This window comes from Oryctolagus cuniculus, chromosome 19 (assembly GCF_051225735.1).
Source record: "Oryctolagus cuniculus isolate XC-2025 breed Fujian yellow rabbit chromosome 19, ASM5122573v1, whole genome shotgun sequence".
NCBI lineage: Eukaryota > Metazoa > Chordata > Mammalia > Lagomorpha > Leporidae > Oryctolagus > Oryctolagus cuniculus.
Window position 1 is genome coordinate 23,416,735 of NC_142885.1, and position 15,994 is coordinate 23,432,728.

A 15,994-nucleotide genomic window follows, 5' to 3' on the forward strand; every position below is an offset into this window, starting at 1 on the left:
CTACAGCTCAATTCACAAGAGCAAAGATAAGCCATCAGCCAAAATGCCGATCACCTCAAGACTGAATAAAGACATTATGGGCTATGGACACCATACATGCGTCTGCAGACTGTATAGCCTGGCTTTTGTGCATCCTACTGCAATAAGCATAGGCCTGTGAAAACCTCTCTGTCTACACAATGATTTCATTTCCTTCAATATGTTCCCAGTAGTGGGTACACCCATACAGTTTTCAATGTTGACAGGACTCATTGCACACGAGAAACTGTATTGCTCTACAGGTATATAATACAGAATACAGACATCGGATCCATAAACCCAATTTTACCTTCAAACTGTCCTCCTAAACCAGGACACAGACAAGCACTTTTGCTCTCCTTCCTCCTGACAACACTCTCAGCGGTCTAGAGCAGGGTAGCTGGGTCCTCAAAGAGCAAACAGACGGGAATGCAGGGCCATTCCGGGAGGACACCGAGCCAACTCTGCTCTTGTACAGCTGCTCGCACCCTGGGGACCCTTCCAGTCCATCCGCACAGCACAACCGCGACTCCACCGGCACCTTTGGGACCCAAGAACAACAGGCACGCCTGCAGCCAAGATCCCCAGAAGGAAACCGCAAAAGCCGCGCGTCACTCACCTCCAAGGGCACCTGGTCTGCTTGGCGGCACTGAGGTCCGTGAAGGCCGTTGCTTCCGGAAGGGGACGAAGAAGAGAACCGCGCCTGGGAAATGGCGCGATAGCCTCGAACCCGCACCCTCGCCTGACCCTGGGGCCGCTGGTTCTCCCTCAGGCTCAGGCTTGGCCAGCAGCGTCGAGGACAGCTCCTCTCCTCCTGGCTTTCACAGGTTCTCGGGCAGGAGAGGATGCGGCGCTGACTCTCACCTGAGCACCGCGGAGTTGGGGTCAGGCGTGCGGGTGCACTTCCGGGTCACAGCGCCAGGCGCAGGCGCACTCGCCAATGGCCGTCGCCATGGTGCCCAGGGACGCATCTGCACACTGAGGCATCCAGCGTCCGGAGCCCCAGGGTCGCTTCCAGTCTTCCTCATCTACATAGTGAGTATTTGGCTTACTGGGCATTTTTGGTTCTTGGAGCAGGTCATGTAGTTGGTGCTGTTCCTGCCTGAGCAGAAGCTCTGGGCTGCTCCTTTCCCCAGCTCCCCTGCTGTTAAGAAGTCAGGGGATTCTTCCTCCTCTCCTTTTGATTACCTGGCTGAGATCTCAATGAGAGCATTTCGTTAGGCTCCTAGTGTCCCTTAGCTAGCTGATCTCTCCCTGTGTTGTGCACTCATGGGGACAGGGATCCTGCTGTCTTTCTTTCCCTGTAAGTCGGGCAGTCTGTGTGGAGCTGAACGACTTCACATTGTCTTTTCTGAAGGTTTAATAACCCAGGCAGAGTGAGATCCAGGAGTTAGAGGACTGATGTTTCTCTTCAAGAGATGGAATCTCGCTGAGTGGTGTCAGGGAGGGTCTTCCTCACAGGATGATGGCTGCTTAGGCAGTGTCTGCGTGCTGGGGGGAGTGCAGTGAAATCTGGGCACGTGGGGGAGGAGTGGCAGACCCCCGACGTGGGGTGAGTCTCTGAGCCTTGGCTTCCTAATCTGTGGAGAAGGGATGGCAGTGACTGTGTGTGTCCCGAGTTTGCACTGTCCTGGATGTCTGTCGCTGCTGCCACGGTCATCTCAGGTCTAGGAATGCCCGGCATTCAAACCAAGGCACCTTGCAGCTTCTGTCCACCTCTGACTTTTTATGGTGCTGGATTCTGTACCCGGATGGAGGGTTGTAGCAGACCCCAAGTTTTCTTTGTAAAAGCTTTTTGGCTTTTTGAAAATTCAAGTTGAAGCATTTAAAAAAATGTTTGTTTATTTATGTAAGAGGATGAGTGACAGAAAAAAGAGAGAGCAATCTTCCATCCAGTGGTTCACAAATACAAATTATGTATTTTCCTTTTAGAAATCTTGAAAAATAAAAATGGATAGGAAAAAATAATTCTTCATCCTGCATCTTAACTGTGCATAGACAGGCACACTTAACATTTTATGTGTCTATTTAGTATTGTTTATTCGTTTTAAAAATTGGATTGAATTTAAAAATTTATTCTATAAATCTGTATTCTGATTTTCGAAGTAGCATAAGCCTTTTCCATATTATGAAGATTTTTTTATAAATGCCACTTTTATTATTTTTTAAAGCTTATTTATTTGAGAGGCATATTTAGAGTGGAAGAGACAGAGAGAGAGGTCTTTCATCCACTGGTTCATTCCCCAAATGGCTGCAACAGCTGGAGCTAGGTTAATCCAAAGCCAGGAGCCAGGAGCTTCCTCCAGATTTCCCACATGGATGCAGGGGCCCAAGCACTAGGGCTATCCTCCATTGCTTTCCTAGGCTATTAGCAGGTAACTGGATTGGAAGTGGAATACCCAGGACTTGAACTGGTGCCCGTATGGGATTACAGCACTGTAAGTGGAGACTTAACCTGCCCCTCAATGTCACTTTTAATCACTGCATCTGTTTGGAATGTTTGTGTGCCATAGGTTTTATAACAACTAGTTCATAGTCAATAGATTCTAATTATTTATCACTATTCTAAAATTATTTTTATTAAAGATTTATTTATTGGGGCCTGCACTGTGACACAGTGGCATATCTGCAATGCCACCATCCCATATGGGCATCCATTGGAGTCCCAGCTGCTCCACTTCCAATCTAGTTCCCTGCTAATGTGCCTGGGAAGATGGCCCGAGGTGCTTGGGCCCATGGATCCACATGGAAGACCTCTAAGAAGCTCCTGTCTTCTGGCTTCATACCAGCCCAGCCCTGGCTTTTGTGGCCATATGGGGAGTGAACAAGCAGGTGGAAGCACGGGCAGGGGATTGTCTGTTTCTGACAAAAATCACTTCTCACAGACTCAGTGATTGACTTTAGACTTACCTGTAGTGGACGAAGGCCGTCAAAGTACAAATTACTCTTTTCGGCACCCTGGAAAGCACAATGATCATTTTTTGACCACGAGAGAGAAGGAATCTGTGATACCAGGCATAAGGACCTGTTTAAGAGACAATGAGTTCCTCATCTTTGGTTGGGGGTGGGCTGGGGTGCCAGTCCCTTGCAGGCCAAGGGAGGCTGCTAAGGGTGGAGGGGGCAGGTGGGATGAGCACAGCCGCCCTGGCTCCTTTGTGGAGAAGCCCCTGCAGCTTATCAGAGGCTGACGTCAGACCCCTGCAGAGAGAGGGCAGCCTGAGTCCCAGGAGCTACCAAGGGGCAGCTTGGCGGAGGGAGAAAGAGCATGGGTTCCAGAGCTGACAGCCTTGTGTTTTGAGTCTGAGCAATGATTTATCAGGGCCTAAGATGGGCAGGCTGCCCCACCTGTCAGGAAGAGTTTTCCCTCTTCGTAAAATAAGACAAGTGTTGGTTCTGACCAGGTGGCAGTCGGTCCTGCACTGTGTTACTCTGTGCCATCATCTTGTGAATGGATCCAAGATGCCAGCTCCCGGTCATCATCACAGGTGTGGTGGAGCTGGTCCTGGATCCTGTGCAGGCTGCCCTGGCACAAGGTGTTTGCAGAAGCTGAAGGCTCCGTGAAGCCAAGGAATTCCGGTCAGCAAATGCTAGAAAAGCCTCTGCTTCCCCTTCTGCCACCACATCTCTGCTACGCCCCACCCGGAGTTCCCAGGCCTGGGCCAGAGTCCCTGTGGCACAAGATGCTGGCGGTGGTATTCCCAGGCAGGTTTGCTCATCTGCTAAGACCCCAAGTGCCTGCCTTGTGACCCTGGGGTCACTGCTGTTCCCCCGAGGTGATTACAAACAGCAGTGGGGCAGCCGTGTGGAAGGGCTTTACGCCTCACGTGGGGTCTGATTTTCCTTCTCTGCCTTCCAGTTTCATAACTGGTGTTCCGGTGAGAGCCAGGCTCTGCCTGCTGGCATATCTTGGACACCCGTCATGGGTACTCTGCTGGTGTCTCGTTGCTTTGTAAGAAATCACCAACTTCCCAGTTTAGAGCAATACAGATTGATTTCCTCACTGTCTGTGAAATCAGGGCGTCCAGTGCCGTCCTATGCCCAGGCTGTGTCCACATCTCCGGCTTGTCCAGGGGAGGTTTGTGTCCATACCCCTCATGGTATCCTCAGCCATTTCCCTGAGGTGGCCCCCCTCAGGTCCCCGTACCCTGCTGCCCCCAGCCCCTCCCTCAGGTCCCTGTTCACCCCTGCTGGCCCCCAGCCCCTCCCTCAGGTCCCCGTACCCTGCTGGCCCCCAGCCCCTCCCTCAGGTCCCCGTACCCTGCTGCCCCCAGCCCCTCCCTCAGGTCCCTGTTCACCCCTGCTGGCCCCCAACCCCTCCCTCAGGTCCCTGTTCACCCCTCCTGGCCCCCAGCCCCTCCCTCAGGTCCTTGTTCATCCCTGCTGGCCCCCAGCCCCTCCCTCAGGTCCCCATACCCTGCTGGCCCCCAGCCCCTCCCTCAGGTCCCCATACCCTGCTGGCCCCTAGCCCCTCCCTCAGGTCCCCGTACCCTGCTGGCCCCCAGCCCCTCCCTCTGGTCCCCATACCCTGCTGGCCCCAGCCCCTCCCTCAGGTCCCTGTTCCCCTGCTGGCCCCCAGCCCCTCTCTCAGGTCCCCGTACCCTGCTGGCCCCCAGCCCCTCACTCAGGTCCCTGTTCCCCTCCTGGCCCACAGCCCCTCTCTCAGGTCCCTGTTCACCCCTCCTGGCCCCCAGCCCCTCCCTCAGGTCTCTGTTCACCCCTCCTGGCCCCCAGTCCCTCCCTCAGGTCCCTGTTCACACCTGCTGGCCCCCAGTCCCTCCCTCAGGTCCCTGTTCACACCTGCTGGCCCCCAGCCCCTCCCTCAGGTCCCTGTGCTGCTGGCTTGAGTTCCTAGGGGCCACCCCTCCAGGAGGGGTCTCACCCCTTTTATGGGCTCACTTGATCATGTCTATCCCATCTAGAGCAATCTCCCTTTTGACGAACTTGGTCAGCTGGTTGGGGACCTCTGTTAAGTCTACAGGAACCATTCACCTGTGTTCTGTCATGTGGCTTGGTCATCATGTTCACACTCAGGTCATCTTGGGGTTGTTTTGGGGTTGCTTGGAGTCTTGGGGTTATTTCAGAGTTCTGTCTCCCCCAGCGGCTGCTGAGTTACAACTGAAAGGGAGGTGGGCTGGGTGGAAAAGTCGTGGTCTTGGGGAGCACAGGTGAGCCACACTCTGGGCCTCTTGCCAATGACCCCAGCCTTCTTCCTGCATTGACAGCCTGTGGGCCCTTGGGGTGCTGTGTGCTGTAAGGGGCCACACCAGGTCCAGCTGTAGCTTTGTGAGGTGGCCTTGGGGTGCCAGCAGGAGTTCAGCCTGCAGAGGGCGGGGGAGGCACCCTGTGTGTAGTGTCAGGACAGTGGCAATACCTTGCTTTCCGTGGTTTCAGAGAAAGCAAGGCACACCAAGCTGTGAACTTCCCACCTCACAATGGGCATGGCGGCCACCACCTTTGTGGGAAGAAAATCGTCAGCGGGCTGATCTGAAACCCCATGGGAAGTTCAAAACTACCTGCTAACCCCAGGGTTCTTTTGTGTGTGTGTCTAGATTTCCAGTGGGTTGAAGGGGACGTGTGTGAAGTCCAGCTGATGGTGTACAACCCCATGCTGTTTGAGCTTCGAGTGCAGAACATGGTATGTACCACCGCCAGGGGCCTCTGTGACCAAGAACCCCAGCATGTCACTAAAATGCGTCTTTGCTTACTGTTAGAGGCACTAATTCTGGCACACATGTCTGCTTTGCCCAAGATAGTAAGCGTTTGGTGAATGAAGTCCGTGTTTTGTCATTACCGTGTCTCATGCTTGCTGCCGAGTAGACAGCACAGAGCAACCTTGGGCTTGTACACGCACAGAGCTTTGCCCATTGGCTGTGAGACTGGAAGTCAGCACTTTGGAGTTCACAGGGGCTTACTGGAGATTGTTGTGCTGCTGTGAGGTGACACAGGGATTGAGGCGCAGGGGGAGCTGTAGAGAGAGGTGCTGTGTTACTGCACCATGTAGGGTGTGGAAGATTCACGCCCTGGGTCCATGCTTGTTTGGGGGACTTGTGCTGCCTTCAGACTACATGGGATCCGTTCCCAAGGTTCTCTGTACTGCGACCAGTTTCATAACTGGTGTTCCAGGTGAGAACCAGACTCTTCCTGCTGGTGTCTCACTGAGGGCCATGCCCTGTGCCAGGTACAGGGTGCGTGGGACCCGGGGGATACGAAGGCCCATAGGCCTTATCCCTGGTGTGAACACAATGAGCTGTGTTGGGGATGCATGGCGCCTGCCTGGGAGAAACGCCCCTGCTGGCTGGGCCAGACTGCCGGGTGGAGCCACAGTTTTCCGCAAGCCAGGACTGTTGGGCAGCCCTGCTGCATGTGACTGCTCCCCAAGCCTGTGTTAAGCCAGCAGTCCTGAGACTGAGGACCAGTGTTCCCCCAACTGTTGCACAAGGGTTCACTGGCCTCAGGACATGGCCATGGTCAGCCTCTGCTGCGGCTGTCTGGCTCTTGGAATCCAAGGGGGAATTTACCACAAAGTAGTTAAAGTGTCAGATGATTGCTGCTGTTTCTTATACATTTTTTTTTCATTTTAAAAGTAGCATTTTTACCTGGTTTAAAAGTAATAAATTACATATTTTAACAAATCAGGAAGGGTAGAGACTTAGACAAGAGAAAACCACCACTTGGATATAGGCAGCATACCATGGTGCTGTGTCGAAAGCTGACTCATGGAACACTTCAGACGTGCACAAGCCACCGGCATTTCAGGCAGGCAGCGGTGGCCACACCGCCCTGGCTGTTCTATGAAGACAGAGAAGCCAGTGTGTCTGTTAGAGATGAAAGGCATGCGATCAGCTTCACTAAGTGTGCCCTGCCCACTGCACCCCCTCCACACTCACACACGCAGATCACTTCACGCCTTTGCCTCACATGTGGGCGGCAGGCGTGCTCACTGCCCCCAGAGTGTCTCTGCTGCAGGCGTCTCCTGTGCACAGAGTTAGATACAGTGTATGTGCATTCCACACACCCAGCTGTCTACACCACACACACATCTGTGCATGCAGATTTCATACATCCTGAACTCACACCGAGGTCCAGCATCTTGTCTTCCTGCGTTCCATGTTTGCACCCTTCCTCTCAGCACACCCACTCACATGCCTTGTCCTGCCACAGATAAAAGAGTTTGTTTTTTTTTTTTTAAGATTATTTATTTATTTATTTATTTGAAAATTGAGTCACAGAGTCCATTTGCTGGTTCACTCCCCAAGTGTCCGCCCAAGCCAGGGCTGAGCCAGGCTTGAAGACAGGAGTTCTGTCTGGATCTCCCACATGGGTGGCAGAGGCCCAAACACTTGGGCCATCTTCTGCTGTATTCTCAGGCACATGGGCAGGCAGCTGGATCGGAAGTGGAGCAGCCAGGATGCAAACCAGCAGCTATATGGGATGCTGGTGTTGTAGGCAGAGGCTTTACCTGCTATGCCCCAATGCCGGCCCTGGACCTGAGAGTTTGAGGGTTGCCTTGACTGCAAACTGTGGAAAGCGGAACCCCACAAACAGGGCAGGACTCTCTGTGTCTTGAGTTCTTTAATTTATCTCATCAGGGTTCTGTAACTATGATGAAATCTTGCACGTTATTCGTTAGATTTACTCCAAGATAGTTGGAATTTTTGGTGTCTTGTTAATTTTTTTAAACATTTTATTTTCCAATAGTAGACTGGTGATTGTTGACATCTTTTAGATTGTGGGAGACCAGGAGGAAGCTTCTGGATCCTGGCTTTGGCCTGGCCCAGCCCCAGCCATTGCAGCCATTAGTGGAGTAAAACAGTAGATCTCTCTTGTCTCTGTTTCCCTCTTGTTTTCAAATAAATATAAGTGTTTCAAAAAAAGATAAATAAAAATTTTCCTTTGTGTTCATATTCCCATTTGGTACAAGAAGAAAGCAAAGCAAACATCAGAAACATGGTAGAGAGGACCAAAATCAAGGGCAGTGGCTGTTGATCTGACTGCCCCGTGCATCACGTGTGCATGGTCTCTGCAGTTCTCTGTGGGTTCTAAGAAGCCGCAGCCTTCCACTGCCTTGTTCTGGGCTGCCAGGTGTGCGGTGCAGGCTGGTCCTGCTCATGTTGCTCTGTGTCTTGCTGCAGGGGCTGCTGACCAGCGGAGTGGAATTCGAGTCGCGCCCCGCAGCGCTCTCCCTTCCGGCCGAGTCTGGTCTGTACCTGGTGACGCTCGTAGGGGTCCCACAGACGACTGGAACGATCACCGTGAATGGTAAGGGCTTTTCTGATTGCTGCTGTTGACGGGCTGCCACACTGCTATTCCGTACACCAGGGTCCAGAGCCTCTCACCCATCTCGTTAGTCCTCGTCCATCAAGGGATGGGGAAAGACTGCCTTTCCTTGGGATGTGGTGCAAGTTGTTGGAGTGTGATTGGCACCTGCCATGCTCCTGCTGCGGTGGGCAGGAGCCCTTCCTGTGCTCTGTCTGCCTCCTCCTCCAGACAGTCTTCCAACAGCTTGGTTCCTACCTCTGCATCCTGACCTTTCCTGATGCCACGATGTCCCATGTGCTCTCAGGAAGCCCCTGTCTTCTGCTGGATCTCTTGGGAGAGTTGGCTGTGCACACTGAGTCGCTTCTGCCACCAGTGCCACGTTCCTGCACCCCTCCGCGTCCTGAGTTTAACCCTTATCCCTTCACCAGAACACCTGTCTGTGGCATCACTAGTGGCGTTTTTCTGCCTAAACCTGGGACCAGTGGTTTGGTTTGCTTGGAGCTTTAGTGCTCGTTTGCCACCCTGCATGTGTGGCGAGCTGTGTCCTCCAGCCTCGGTGACACCACACCCTCCAGATTTTCTGCGGTCTCTTTGGCCCTTCTTCCTCAGTCTTGCTGGTCTCGTGCAGGTGTCCCCTTGCAGTCCAGCCCTCTGACAGGTGCTCCTCGCTCTGTGTTTCCTGTCCTCCTCTCTGTCCTCCGTACGTCACCGCTGGTGAGGGTGTCCCCAGCCCCACAGTGCTTTTCTGCCTCACAGCCCTGTAGACTGCTGACCACTCCTGGGGTCAGGTACCCTTCCCTGGCCTGCGCCCCAGCACTTCCCAGCTATCCCCCTGGTGTCCAGCAGGTGGGACATGCGTGTTCTACACGTCCAACCCAAATGTACTGCCTCCCCTCCCCAAAGCGGTCTCTCCTCTGAGACCCTTCTCTCTCCTCTGAAGGCATCGTGGTCAACCAGTGGGAGTCACTTTCCCTCTTCATCAGGCCGAGTTCCCCAGCCCTGTGTGGTCCATCTCTGTGCTCCTCTGCCGAGCCTTCCTGCTGGGTTACACATTGTTCCTCTACCTTTGCTGTCTTGCAAGTGCCCTATCCTTTTCCACTTCCTCCACTACCTGTGTGGACTTAGTGGTCCCTGAGCTGTGCATCTCTGTGCAGAGCAGTTGGCATTGTTCTTTGGTGTGTCTTGTGCACAAAGCTAGACGGGCTGACCCTGTACTGCTGTGCACAGTAATTGTGGACCGCAAGTCTTTGTCATCAGACTATTATGTGACAGCCATTTTCAGCAATGGTAAGGAAAGGCCTGATTCTAATTAGGGGTTATAAAATAGTGGTTGCTCAGCAGGCAAAACATATACCAGGTTCCTGTTGAAAGGGAAATGCGAGAGACCCTGGTTCCAGGTATGGATTTGTGGGGAGAATAGTGTTTTGCCCATTGCAGGGGGTGTTTTGACAAGCCCACCCTCTGAGGGAGGGTGAGCTGGAGTGGTGTTGAGAGAGCAGCTCCCAGCCAGCAGGAACCTCAGGAGGACCGAGGAGGCTGCTGGGGCCCCGGGAGCCCTTGAAAGCCATGCTGGCTTCTCCATTGAGCACACCCCAGGCTCACACAAGTGTAGGCAGGTTGTCACCTGAGCCTCGAGCCACTGGGTATTGTTTCATTTTGTTGCACAGTAAATGCTGTTGACAATAATTAGCTAAATTTCAAAAGCTGTTCTACAGCTTTGCTTAAATAGTTTCAAGTGCTTATCTCACCAGTGGGAAATTTGCTCATCTTAAACGGCAGTGCTCACACACACACACACACACACACACACAGCCAGTTCGCCCCATCACGAAGCTGCTGCAATAATAATAATTGGCTCTTGAACTTTCGTCTCTCAACAGAAGGTTCTGAAGCATTTTTCAAATACTCATTAAATTACATTATGTCCCGGGAAGGAATATTAACTGCCATCCTCACTATGGAGATGGATAAATCTGAAAAGCAAGTGAGTCCCGGGTTGAGATGCTGACTACGGGTTGTGCAGAGATTGATGGCTTACAGGAGCTTTCCCATTTGGGTCCAGTCAGCCTGGTGGGATGGGAGTACAGGTGCTGTTGTAACCCCCACCACAAAGGAGGAGCCCGAGGGATGTTGAGGCTGTGGGCAGGGACTGGCAGGTAACGGAGCCAGCACCAGGACCCAGGTCGTCTGCAGGGTTTCCCTTGCTGGTTGGGGACTTCAGCAGTGGACAGGAAGGTGGACATGGGGCATGGAACTTTGCTGGGAGTTGTGAGGTCTCTAATTTCCTGTGTCCCAGGTTACCACACCACCGTCTTTGGTGTTGTCAGTGACTGCCTGCGGGACCAACTCCCGGGAATAAAGACCAGCGGCTCTACGGTGGAAGTCATCCCCGCTTTGCCAAGACTGCAGATCAGCACCTCCCTGCCCAGGTACCAGGTGAGCACAGGTGTCCAGCCACGGGCAGGAAGCAGCCCTGGGGAGCCTTCCCTCGTGAGGCGCACAGGCTCTGCATATGTCCAGAATTCGCAGGCCCAGAATCTGCAGGAGGGGGCCTTGAGAGTCCACAGTAGTTCATCCGTTTTGCCCAGAGCAAATTGGAGCAGTCAAGATGTCCCATACTAAGGCTAGGACCAAATGTGAAATTATTCTTCCCAAACAAAGTCAGGATCTTAGGGCATCTAAAAGAATCACTCTTCTCTTTGACAGAATTCTTTTATTTTAGTTTTTAAAGAAATATTTATTTATTTTGAAAGAGTCACAAAGAGAGGGAGAGACACACAGAGTGAGTGAGAGCTCTTCCATCCTTTGGTTCACTCTCCAGATGGCCGCAACGGGGAGCGTTGGGCCAGGCTGAAGCCAGGAACCACGAGCTTCATCCGGGTCTTCCATGTGGGCGTGGGATCCAAACACATGGGCTACTTTTCGCAGGCCATTAGCCAGGAGCTTGAGTGGAGAAGAGCAGACAGAACCCAAACTGGCACCCATATGGGATTGTTTTATTTTTGTTTTAGATTTTCAGTATCACAGGGAAGCATAAAGGAGAAAGGGAAGTGGCTGTTGGGAGGCCTGGAGCCAGTCATTGTAAATGCTTGGAGGTGCTTCCTGCCACTTTAGAAAACACTTGTCTGAACACACTGTCATTGATGAGTTTTTGTGAAATCACATTAATAAGCTTTTCCTCACACTTTCACAGAGTCTTAAAAAATGTTTCTAGTTGCGTTTAAAAAGGACAACCTGAGGATATCTCAGGATTGCATAACCGCCCTTTCCTTGCTGTTGGATTTGGGCCGTTCTCAGTTGTTGCCCTCAGGGGTGACACTTCTTGGACATCCTTTGGCTATTTTTAGGATGTCTGAGATTTTCTAAAAGGTTTTAACTGGTTTGTGTGTCTGATACATGCTTGTTGCTTGCTAGGCAGTGGGCCAGGCGCCAGAGCTGAAACCGTGGGCCCAGCATTCTGGGGCCTGGTGCTCAAGGAGGCTGTGTTCAGTGGGAGAGAGGGAGAAGGCAGAACCAGCATGGCCACTGCCCTCCGGTCCCCACTGGTGGCCGTGAGGGGCTGGGAGCAGGAGTTAGCCATGCACAGTGGGCAGCTGGGAGCATTTGTCAGAGGTGGAGAAAGCATCGGGTGATTGGGGAATGCAATGAAATGCAGGAAACATGAATTCTAAAGCAGATCCCAGACCTGACTGTGAGAGCTCAGAGCACCAGCCTTTGAAAAGAAAGCTGGTGATAGTTTTCACGACCTTGTATTAGCCAAAGAGTTCTTTGACATGTCACCAAAAGCAAGATCCACAAAGAAAAAAACACTGATAAATTGGGCTTCATCAAAATTAAAAACTGCTGTGCTTCCAGAAATACCACTAAGAAAATGAACAGACAACTCACAGGCTGGAAGGAAATATTTGTACATCATGTTTCTGGTAAGGATCTGCTACTTAACACCCAAACTAAGAAGGCAAACAACTAAATTAGAAAGGTTGACAGAAGTATGGGCTAGCTCTCTCCCCATGAAAGACTTCCCAGGAGCTAACGAGCAACCTGGAAAGGTGTGTGGCATCATCAATCTTTCTGGAGCTGGTACCGTGTGGGGTTCCTGCTCACACCTGCCAAGGTGGCTGTCCTCAGAAGACAGGCGGTAGCCATGTGTGGTGCTGGAGAAGCCTGCACGCTTGCCATGTTTCTACAAATGTTGAACGTAAATTGACCATATGACTCAGAAATTCGGTGTCTACCCAAGGCCGAGGAAAGCACACAGTGACTCAGAAACTTGTATATGAATGTTCACAGCTGCATTTTTTGTAATAGTCCAGAAAGCAGGCAGAACTTGGATGCCCATTGCCTGGCAAGTGGCTGAACAAAATGTGGCACATTTGTACCTGGGCTGCCGCTGAGCAAGACAGGCAAGCAGGGCCCTGACATAGGAACCAAATATGGCCCATTTACACCCAGGGTGCAGCTGAGCAGTGGAGACGCACTGACGCATGCTCCCGACACATGCTTCAGCATGGGCACCGAAGGCCAGGATGGCTGCCTTTTATCTCTTACTGAAAAATGGTATAAGACATATTTTTCAAAAGGCCCCCTATTTCTCTGGGCTGGCCATTGTGGTGTAGTGGGTAAAGCTGCTGCCTGCAACACTGGCATCCCATATGGGTGTTGGTTTGTGTCCCAGCTGCTTTCCTTCTAATCCAGCTCCCTGCAATGGCCTGGGAAAGCAGCAGCAGATGACCCAAGTGCTTGGGCCCCTGCACCTGCGTGGGAGACCCAGAAGAAGCTCCTGGCTCCGGCTTTGGTCTGACCCAACCCTGGCCTTTGCAACCATTTGGGAAGTGAGCCAGTGGATGGAAGTGCGCTTTCTTGCTCTCTGTAATTCTGCCTTTTAAATAAATAAATAAATAAATAAGTATTTTCTTCAAGTGACTCTTGATTAATTAGGTGTTGATTGTAACTAATCTGCTATAAAGGCCCCTGTGACTGGTGAAATCCACTCACCAGCATCTGTGAACACCACCTTGTGCTCCAGGACCCTGACCTAGGCCATGACCCTTTAGAAGAGCTCCCTGTCGGGGGTATGGGGGCTTTAGGGGGTTGGTGTGATCATTGGGATTTGCTGACTGCTCCTGTAATGTGAACCAGAGGAGGGGACGCTGACCCTGTCTTGTGGGGTTCAGGAAGGCTCCATAGAAAGTGTGGGATTTACAAAGCATGGTCAAACACAGACCGTAAAGAAGGGAGTGAAATACGACTGAGAACAGCAGGATGGGACCCATGCAGAGCCCTGGAGAGGCAGCTCCCCAGAGACAGAAGTGAGCTCAGCGCATGGCACAGTGGACACAGGCCTCCCTGTCGGTCAGTCACGCAAAAGAGAAGAACCCTGTGGGCATTGGGGGGCCACAGAGCCTGGCAGGAGGAATGATGCTAGGCCCGTGGCCTGATGGCTTGTGTGTGGGCACAATGGGGCTGTGCCTTCCTTCCAGTCTCTTTTTTTAAGACTTATTTATTTTTATTTGAAAGGCAGAGTTACAGAGAAACACACACACACACACACACAGACACACACACCTGGAGAAAGAGAGAGAGAGAGAGAGAGAGAGAGAGAGAGGTCTCATCTGTGGGTTCACTCCCCAAATGGCCACAAAGGCCAGGTTGAAGCCAGGAACCAGGAGCTTCATTTTGGTCTCCTATGTGGGTGGCAGGAGTTCAGATACTTGGACCATCTCCCACTGTTTTTCCAGGTGTATTAGCAGGGAGCTGGATTGGAAGTGGAGCAGCAGGGACTTGAACTGGCACCCATTAAGAGATACTAGTGCTGCATGCAGAGACTTCACCTGCTACACCACAACACCAGCCCCTGCATTCCGCACCTTGAGAGATGCTGCACCAGGCCAGGCACCAAGCAAACAGCCGCTGAACACACAGTGGTCACTCTGTCCTGGGCTCGGGCAGACACTGACAAGATGCTCTTGTATGCCACACAGGAGGTTCAGAGTTGAGGTGCTTATCAGTCTGTTCAGTGCATTCTTAGTGAGTACCTATTAGACACTAGGTGTATGGCAAGGAGCTGATAGCAAACAGACAGAAACTTCGTTCCTGCCTTGGGAAGGCTCTGGGGCCAGCGCAGGGCTGAGGAGGACAGTGCTGCTGGTGGGAGCTGGGTCCCAGTGCCATGTCCCGAGTGTGCCTTTGCAGCAGTGCCAGCTGCAGTCTCACTCTGACGCCGTTCCTCGTGGCTCCGGGGCTCCTGCACTGTGGGTGCCTCCTTCCGCCCCTGTCCCCTGCAGCACAGAGGGCCTGGACACCCTGCTGTGCGAGATGGCCAGTGATTAGTTCTGGCTGAGTTTTGTTACCTCCCGAAACCTTCCCCCAGGAGGGACTGATGTGCAAGCTGCACAGGGGTCATGCAGGGAGGTTGTGCATCGGCTTTCCTTCGCTGACCTAGGTGTGAGGAACACTGTTATAGATGGCACATAGGAAATCGCCTCAACCTGTTGTGCTGTTTTTTTTTCTCAGGATTTGGTTTGGGAAAAAACATTGCCTCTGATCGGAGCCTGGAGCCGAGGCGCGTCATATGCCTGGCTTACAGAACCTGACTTGTTCTTAGCATGGTTGGCTCCCAAATTTCTCATTCAAAGCCAAGATTCTCTAGCTCCTATTTCTGAAATGCCAAAATGTGGTCGTCCTTTTACCTGATGTGAATCAGTTTTTTTTTTTTAAATTTAGTATTTGAAAGACAGAGAGAGAGAGCAAGCGAATTGATCTTCCATTTGCTGGTTCACTCCCCAAATGACTGGAGCTGGGACCAAGACAAAGCCAGGAACCAGGAGCTTCTTCTGGGTCTCCCACATGGGTGCAGGGGCCCAAGCACTTGGGTCGTTTTCCCCTGCTTTCCCAGGCACATTAGCAGAGAGCTGGATTGGAAGTGGAGCAGCTGGGATTTGAATTGGCACTCATGGGATGCTGGTGCTGCAGGCAGCGGCTTTACCCACTACACCACAGCACCTGCCCCTGATGTGAATCATTCCTGCACAGCGTTGGTTTCTTCCTTCAGTTTATTCTCCCTGCTTTTGGTTTAGATCGGCACACTCATTGCAGCCTTCCTCTGGTGACGAGATATCTACCAACGTGTCTATGCAGCTGTTCAACGGGGAGACTCATCAACTCATCGTCACCTTAGAAAACATTGGCCTGGAACCCCTGGAGACACTGCAGGTCACCTCCAAACTGCTCCCCACCAAGGGTAGGTGTGGTCAGTGCGTCAGACCTGGGAAGGTTGCGTTGTTGCCTTGCACAAGTGATATTTTACATAGCTACTGTTCAGAAAACCTCAAAGCTTCCTTTGGTTTGGTGCAGTCCTGGTGGGGGTGGAGATCAAACACCACATGCTACAGGCATGAGGCTGACCCCTTCGTGCCCTTGGTCCCCATTACTGGATCTGAACAGGGGTCAGATCCTCAGCAGACTGGTTACTGAGTGGAAGACTGGGAGACAGGAACAGGCCCATCCTGTGGTTCCTACAGCCCAGGGCCGCCTCCTGATTCAGCACTTGAGGGCTGGACCAGGCTGAAGCCAGGAGCCAGGAACTCCATCCAGGATTCCCATGTGGATAGCTGGGGCCCAAGCACTTGGGCAAACCTCCGAAGAATGCCAGCATTGCAGGAGGCTGCTTAACCCTCGGCACCACAGTGCCAAGCCCAAGGTGTAGCTTTTCCACCTT

The 15,994-nt window shown here is 52.3% G+C and overlaps 1 protein-coding gene across 1 annotated transcript; it reads left to right on the top strand.

Moving 5' to 3' along the window:
- The first annotated feature begins 237 nt into the window (after positions 1-237).
- On the top strand, positions 238-15,674 carry LOC149120420 (trafficking protein particle complex subunit 9-like). Its single transcript, XM_089320790.1, has 6 exons — positions 238-1,053; positions 5,568-5,653; positions 8,151-8,277; positions 10,574-10,713; positions 15,373-15,517; positions 15,631-15,674. The coding sequence occupies exons 2-6, from the start codon at positions 5,609-5,611 to the stop codon at positions 15,672-15,674; spliced, it is 501 nt and encodes a 166-aa protein (XP_089176916.1). The 5' UTR covers positions 238-1,053; positions 5,568-5,608.
- Positions 15,675-15,994: the final 320 nt, after the last annotated feature.

What these genes read in the sequence shown, in the direction of transcription:
- LOC149120420 (XM_089320790.1), top strand. Translation starts at nt 5,609, where the DNA reads ATGGTGTACAACCCCATGCTGTTTGAGCTTCGAGTGCAGAACATG. An exon ending in AGCTTCGAGTGCAGAACATG is followed by an intron (nt 5,654 to 8,150) that starts GTATGTACCACC and finishes GTCTTGCTGCAG; the next exon opens with GGGCTGCTGACCAGCGGAGT. An exon ending in CCTCCCTGCCCAGGTACCAG is followed by an intron (nt 10,714 to 15,372) that starts GTGAGCACAGGT and finishes CACTCATTGCAG; the next exon opens with CCTTCCTCTGGTGACGAGAT.